The sequence below is a fragment of the Pezoporus flaviventris genome, unplaced genomic scaffold (assembly GCF_033815535.1).
Source record: "Pezoporus flaviventris isolate CSIRO_AGI_PZ_B2104156 unplaced genomic scaffold, CSIRO_AGI_Pfla_v1 ptg000022l, whole genome shotgun sequence".
In the NCBI taxonomy this organism is placed as follows: Eukaryota; Metazoa; Chordata; class Aves; order Psittaciformes; family Psittacidae; genus Pezoporus; species Pezoporus flaviventris.
The window spans coordinates 2,536,855-2,544,808 of NW_026892570.1; the positions used below are offsets into that span (position 1 = coordinate 2,536,855).

The window sequence follows — 7,954 nt, forward strand, 5'->3', positions numbered from 1 at the left end:
GGCAGCATAACTGTAAATATCAAGGAACACCCTTTCTTTACAGCTCCCTTGCATGAACATTCAAAACCCCTCACAGACACTGATGGAGATCCCAGCACATTTTCTTTCTCTAATTCTAAGCATCCTTGCAGTGCAAGGACAAGTTTACTGAACTCCTCTGATTCCTGAACTCCCACACGCTGGTTGCCCTTAAGAAAGCTGTTATTAACAAACTGGCAGAACTCATCAGCTAAGACCACACATTCAAGCTGGTTGAAAACAAACAGCTTTGAACCGTTGTTGTCTTGTGGCTGCAGTGAGAAGAGTTTCTGCATTTTTTTTTATTCCATTTAGTTCAAGGGCTTCACCATTCAGAGCTGAGAAAATATCTGAATTTGGAGAAAGACCCATTTTATTGTCAGAGCAGAAGAAAAACAAGTAAAGCATAAGACTGAAATCAGGCTCGCCTCATAAAGGACCGGATGATCAGAAACAGTGTTACATACTTACTACTGATTCAAAACACACTTTGATCGATTTCTGGTTTTATTTATCCAGGTGCATTATTTTTATCCCCTAGCAAGCTCTGATCCAACATGCTGACACTCTTCCCTCCTTTAAAATTATGTTAAAACATCCCAAAGTAAAACAATAAATTAAACCAAGTCACGAGGGGGAGTGAGGGGTGGGAGAAGAGAGATGGGGGAGATGAAGGGTAAGGAGAGCGGTAAACCTCTTCTCTATTGTATAAAAGCGTGTGGAGTACTAAATAGCCCCAGAGCGCCCCCGCACGCTCCTTGCTGCCAGAAGCAGGAGCAGATGTGCCGGAAGGCTTTTTCTTTTCGCTGGCGGCGGTATTTTGCGAGGGGGCCAGTACTCTTTCCACGTTTGCCGTGTCTCAAAGCGCACCTTTCACCCCAAACCTGAGAGGAGCCAGGAACGGGATCCTGCCTGGGTCTCGGGAGTCGCCCGGGCCGCGGAGCGTCCCCTAGTTCCCCCGCCAGGCCGTCCCCCGACTTCCGCGCCTCTGGCCGCTGCGGAGGGTCCCGGGAGTTGGGGCGTGGCGGGACTGGCCGCGCTGGGGCCCGGCGAGGCTGCAGCCGCCGCTGTCTCCCCGTTGTTTACGGCGCCTCGCTAGGCAACGGCGGCAACGTCCGGCGGCGTCCCCGCGGAGTGGCACCGCCCGGTGCCCACAGCGCCCCCCAGCGGCGAGGAAGAGCCACCCGCGCCCCCCCCTCCCGCCGTCCCCGCAATCCCCGCGGGGAACGCACCGCAGCGTCTGCCGAGGGTCTGCAACCGCCCCAGAAAACTGAGAGGTCTCCATGCGATTTATATGACTGCAGTTTATTCAAGAAATCAGACGGTACCTTCACCGGTCATACACAAACACAAAACTGGAAACAGGCGCGATAAGCCCTGCAGTGCAGGGGGCTGCCCAGCTAAAATCACACAACAAATTCCAATCACAGCAAGAGAGATTCAGAGAAAGAAAATAAAAGGCAAGTTGTTAATTCATCATCAGGAAATGAGCATTTCATTTAGCCCGTTCCAAATTAGTATGTGACAAAACACCCCACAAAATGAGTAATCATAATTCAACAAATAATGCATCAACGCAACAGCCATCGGGCTGGACTTAGTAATAGATAGACCGCACCTGGTGGAAGGGAATGTCTTTCATCTCCTCCCGGTGTTCCCGGGCATAGTCCCAAAGATAGTAGTCGAGTAAAACCGCATTGATTTTGTCACGCATGTCCTGACCCTTCTTCTCATATAGCTCCAAGAGATGCTTACAAATCAAAGCGCAACACCAAATGGAACAGCCACGGATCTCTACCTCCTCTTTATCTCCAGACTGGAAAACTGTCCCTGCAGGACACGAAGAGACAGCAATCCATTTATATGCAAGAGACAGAAGACCCAGGATGGCCTGAATTTGCCTTACTCCCCCCCCCACATTTATCCTAAATGAGAACTGCAGTTTTCATGGCTAATACACTGCAACTGCTAACAGTGTTGCTATGCATTTTCTAATTACTAATTTTATCATACGCACATATAAGTTCACCCCCCATTCAATTAAAACAGCATCCGGTATTTTAAGAAAGTTGTTTAAGAAAAGAACAGGTGTTTGGGTTATACTGCACATTATATGACTATTTCTTTGCTTGTGGACACAAAAAGGATAGTCAAATGTAATTTCAATACCATATATTTTCTACCAGGATAATTCTATTCAAGATTAAAAAATTAAAAAAAAAATCCAAACTGAAACAAACAAAAAAAATCCCTTCTTTCCCCCTTTCTCCCCCCCCCCCAAAATACAAAACAAAACTAAAATCATCAAGAAAGCTACCTATATATATATATAAATGTAAAGGGACTCATTTGTTTGAATGACTTGGATGGGACTGTCCTTAACTAGGTTTCATGGAAAAGATAAATTGTCTACATGATCTATTTAATACACATATATTGGCATATATATATGTGTGGCCATCCTATTACAATCCATGGATAATTGTATTAATCTATTTATCTTACTGTGTAGTTTTAAAATTGCATAACAGCAGTCCTACCTCTAGACACAGTCATTTTACAGTGGATGAAGGGTTGGTTTATGTTTTTATTCACTGATGTTCATAGTACCAGAAGATGGAACTGTGCTTAGAAACAAGACTGGAGTTTGATGAAATTAACCTCAAGCAATTCTTTTTTAATGGATGCTTAATATTACCTTGCTTGTCACCAGCAGTCCAGTACAGGAATCCCCATTTATATAATCTTTGAACTAATGAAAAAATAGTCGCTTCTGTTATCTAAACTTCAAAAATCATAACTATACTTATGCTGAAGCATGGTTTTGGCAAAAGCAGCCCTTCAGAAATTTAGATCTTAGAGTTTCTTTAATGCCTCCTTTACCAATGTTTAAGCCAAGGAACTGTTAGACCTTTATAAAGGCGTAACCTTAAGATGTCATTCAAGATCACTGTTAAAGCTCCTTCTTGTTACCTCATCACTACGTTAGTAGTCCTTGTTTGGTGGACAATAAAATTACACAACCCTTTTGTCCACAACATGGACAAAACATTACCTGTAAAAGAGGCAGGATTACTTGATATTAGTAAGGGAGGAACAAACCTTCACGTAGTTTCTTCATTAGTTCCTCGGAATATTTCATTGCTTTTAGGTGAACAAGAACCTGGGGAATTCGATAGTCAGCAAATATAGTCAGACTAGAAATGTCTTCAAAAGAGCCATCTCCTTTGCCTTCTAATACACTCCATGTATCAGCCACAAGTATTTGTGCCCGTTTGTAGAAAGACACCCTTTTTTTCTGAGGAAAGAAATGTATTAATAATTAAAGTACCTGAAACATCAACAAATACAGCAAATGGTATGTACAGAAAGAGACATGTAAGAGTTACATTCTATGAAATAAACTATTGTGTTTGTGGTTAAGCAAATAATAAAAATGCAACACTCTTTAACAGCGTAAAATCTAAACAATATCAAGCCACAAACAAGTATCATGTGGAATTCTCATCCAACCTTTTATTTCAAGGAGAAAAAACATGTACTGGATTAAACAACTGAAATATTTAATTAACTCTGTTTATCTGTAACGTTAATGAGGTAAAATTCTAGTCACACCACCTACTAAAGGGCAGATTTAAGTGATAAATTCAATAGGTTCAAAGCTCCAGTGACTGGTGCTCCATGGAGTTACCTTGAGAGGACTGCATGGACTATTGGTATACGCCATGCTGCCAACAGCATAGTCTTTAAGACGTAATGATACAACAGTTGAACGCTATTGCAGATGGGACTGAGCACAGGAGCGGCTACGTATGTCACTGATGCTAAATGAAGATGTTGCCTGTATAGGCAAAACCAGAGACACGGAAAACACCAGATAGTGTCGGTCTACTTCCCATCAGTTTCTTTCAGGAAAACAGCTCCAAAAAGCTTCACTATACTGTCAATCCTGACAAAAGTTATCAGTTATTTTTGGCCTGCAGTCATTTGTGCAATGCCTGTTGAATCAACACAAGTTATAGTGTGGATTCCCAGTAGTTCTACATTTTCACAACTCTACCAGTTTCGTTTCCTTCTTTAGCTGCAAAGAAACTCACGGCAGAAGGAGATGGGGAATAGGGACTTTCAGTAGCAACTGAAGCAAAGGGGGGAATGATAAATTTGTGATTTTTCCAGGCAGTAATCATCTCAAATGTCATGCATTTGTAAGGAGTACAGAGGAGTCATGATCTACCTAGAACATGGAGTATTATCAAAATAAATTACAACAAAGCAATGAAGATAGAGATAGCAAATGAAAAAAACAGCTCTCCCCTGGCGGGGTGGGGGGGGGAACATGACTCTTGTTTTTAGAAACACATTCCTGACTAGGTAAGGACTTAACTCAATCAAAATTCTTTTACTGTTAATAAACGGTGTGATTCTGTTTTCAGAGGCTTAGACTGATGAAGAAATGAAATCTCAATTCTCTTACCCCAGCTTATCAAGAAGCATACTGTGGACCAAGAGTATTATTAAAAAACCTTCTTCCTTATCTGTCTGACTCTTAGCAACTAACATAATTAAGATCAGCTGCTTCACAGTCTGATTTTCGTTTCATTATACTCCTGTATATCTTTACCGATTTTAGGCAAAAATATTAAGAATAACTTTCCCCTCTTATTTCCTTTGAATTTCACATATTCCACAGAAATGTTTCTATTCACCTTTCATTTCCTGGATTACACACCGCCCCCCCCCCCCCCCCCCCCCCCCCAATTCACAAATATTAGATCAATTCCAAACTAACTTCTCCGAAAAATTTAGACAACCTAAGAGCTATCTTTTAAAGTCACACAATCAAGGAGGAATAAATTCTTACCAGAAGAAACTTACTGTTAGAACCAGCTTACCTCATATACAGCTTCATCTCTGTAAGAAGGAAAGTTTTCCAGTATTAGATGTAGTAGTTTCTGAGCACTTCCCTTACTCATTTTAACGCAGGTGAGAAAAGAGCCTCCAAACTTCTCCAGCAGAACTGTTCCACTTTCATTCAGCACCCGATGTCTTTCTTCAATCAAAGGTATGGACACTTCCGTGTCAGAGCGAAATATGTGTTTAACTTGGTCAAGTGTCACAGTGGCAAAATATGATGCACTAGTAATAGGTATTCCTTTAGAAAAAGAAAAATAAGATGCTTAGGCTACCATAACACATCCCAAGATGTAATGCAGAGGACTGCCACAAATGGAAGCATTTACACAGTAAGATCTAAGAGTCTATCAACCCTTAAAACAATTACCTGAGTGTTCAGTGATAACCACACTCACTTGGCTGCCTAAAAATAAATCTGTGTTTGCACACAGTCCTTCCTTCTACAAATACCAGTTTCCAACATGGCACCATGGAACCCTTATTACTTTTTATATGTAATTTTTCCCAACTGCTTAGTCTTCACCTTTCAGTGGGATGTTTACCTAGCACGTTGGCAAATATAGTTCATATACAGATAGTTTAGTCAGCATAGGCATGTTTTTCCTTAGCTCCTAATCACATTATGCATTTATAATAAGCATCTTAACCAAACATTCCCATAATTTACAAGCAAATATCATAGAATAGTTAGGGTTGGAAAGGACCTTAAGATCATCTAGTTCCAACCCCTCTGCCATGGGCAGGGACACCTCACACTAAACCATCTCACCCAAGGCTTTGTCCAACCTGGCCCTGAACACTGCCAGGGATGGAGCAGTCACAACTTCCCTGGGCAACCCATTCCAGTGCCTCACCACCCTCACAATAAAGAACTTCTTCCTTATACCTAACCTGAACTTCCCTTGTTTTAGTTAAATCCCGTTACCCCTTGTCCTGTTGCTACTCTCCCTGATGGATTAAAACTTCCAACTATACCTACTAATAGGGCTTTTTTTCTTATGACAGCAACAAGAGTTAGCATTAAAATACTGGGTTTGAAGGATACAGGTTTTCAGAGTCACTGGAGCTGCTTTGGTACTAAATTAGTAGAAAGGATGCTCAGCTGAAGTCTTATTTTCTTATTTGTCATGGAAACATGGAGTTTTCTTAATAACACATGTGAAATAACAGAAGTCCCAGTTTATTACGAGCACTCCTTACAGTTTTTTTAATGGATAAGCGGTAATACAGTTAGAGCCACAAGTTACCCAATTTCAGCAATAGGTGTTATTAAAGCACTTCCAGCTACCTCCTGCAAGCCTCACAGATTGGCCTGCACATACAGGTTTATCAAAACGGTAAGCTGTAGTTTGCAGAAGTGGCTCCTGTTTCACGGAATGGTTTTGGTGGGAAGGAACCTTAAAGCTCATCTGGTTCCAAGCGCCTGCCACGGGCAGGGACACCTCCCACCAGACCAGGTTGCTCCAAGCCCTGTCCAACCTGGCCTTGAATACTTCCAGGGAAGGGGCAGCCACCGCTGCTCTGGGCAGCCTGTGCCAGTGCCTCACCACTCTCTATTTTACGCTTATAGCCCCGTTTCCAGCGCCCCCCGCCCGACCGCTCAGTGGCTCCCGCGACCGCCTTGAGGGACGAGGTGAGGCCGGGCCCCGGCACCGGGTGTGGGGGATGTGACGGGCAGCCTCGCTCCCTGGCGCTCACTGACCGTCGTCAAGGGCCCTGTTGACGGCGGCGCAGAGGGACCAGTACCCGCTGTACATTTTGCCCTTGTACTTCACGAGGTACTTCTGCTCCTCCCGCTCGGACCAGAAGGAAAAGTTGAGTGTGTCTACCAGGAACACCCATGCCACCGCCTCCTTGCTGGCGGACTGGGGATTCAGCTCGTGGAGGCTCTTCCACCCCTCCAGCCCAAACTCCGCCGTCGAAGCTTTGTCGAACAAACTCTCTGCCACCCGCCGCGCCCCCTCATCGTCCACGGAGACATCTTTGCTGTTGTCGGCTATAAACTTGGCGGACTCCAGCGGGGACGGGAACACCTCCATACTCGACCGCCTCTGTAAGGATAGCAAACACGCACGGTTTTCAAAGCCGGCCCCTCGGCTCCCATCCCAGCCCCACCCAGCCCGCGGCATCACACCTGTGGAAGAGACTCGGCAGCGGCTCTCCGCACTCCCTGTACCCCACCGACCCTCCCGCACCCGGCTCCGCCGCACGGGTCCACTCACCGCCAACCGGGCTGCAGCCGCCCCGCGCTGCCTCCCCTGCACAGTGCGCAGGCGCCCAGGGCATTCGGGGCGGGCTCAGACGGGCGCGGTCCTTACCGCTGCCGAGCTGGTCCTGGCTCCCCGCCGTGCGGTCTGACGCCAGGAGACCCCCGCTAGGCCGGGACCCCCTCCCGAGGTGGCGGCCTTCAGAAGAGCTCCGCAAGCCAGAGCTGGTGTTCAGCGGCGGGCACTGTAAGGCCGGGCTCGCTACCTGCACCCCGTGGTGCGGGGCTGCCCTTGGGCAGAGCGGGACTCGGGGCAGGACACACACTGACTCCATGGTCAGCCTGAGGGAGGCCCCCGGTGAATCCCAAATCATGGACAGTTATTAGAAGAATCCCCCCCCCCCCCCCAAGATCCTTCCCAGCTGGGGCAGCGCACATACTCGAGTTGGAATTTTCGGAAAGATCTGCATCATTGAAAAGACAAAAAGGGGGAAATGGCGGGTGGAAGTGGACAGAAAACATTTACACAGGGTCACTTGTGGAGCTTTCCTCCTGCTTTAAAACAAAACCCGAACAAAACCAAAACACCACTGCTGCATCCTTCTGAAACTGCACAAGTTGGAGGCACGCATTAAAACTGGGCACCTGCATTTCACTTAAAATCATGTAACGGTTTGGGTTGGAAAGGACCTTAAGATCATCTAGTTCCAATGCTCCTGCCCTGGGCAGGGACACCTCTCACTAGACCATGTTGGCTAATGGATCTGTCCAACCTGGACTTGGAACACCGCCAGGGATGGAGCAGTTACAATTTCC

The 7,954-nt window shown here is 45.6% G+C and overlaps 1 protein-coding gene across 1 annotated transcript; it reads right to left on the reverse strand.

Annotated features, from left to right (window-relative positions):
- Nucleotides 1-1,553: 1,553 nt before the first annotated feature.
- QNG1 (Q-nucleotide N-glycosylase 1) lies at nucleotides 1,554-7,049 on the reverse strand. The gene is made up of 4 exons (XM_061456261.1): nucleotides 6,635-7,049; nucleotides 4,911-5,170; nucleotides 3,121-3,316; nucleotides 1,554-1,848 (listed from the first exon to the last, which is right to left on the reverse strand). Exons 1-4 carry the CDS (start codon nucleotides 6,969-6,971, stop codon nucleotides 1,616-1,618), a joined length of 1,026 nt encoding a protein of 341 aa, XP_061312245.1. The 5' UTR covers nucleotides 6,972-7,049; the 3' UTR covers nucleotides 1,554-1,615.
- Between the last annotated feature and the right edge of the window lie 905 nt (nucleotides 7,050-7,954).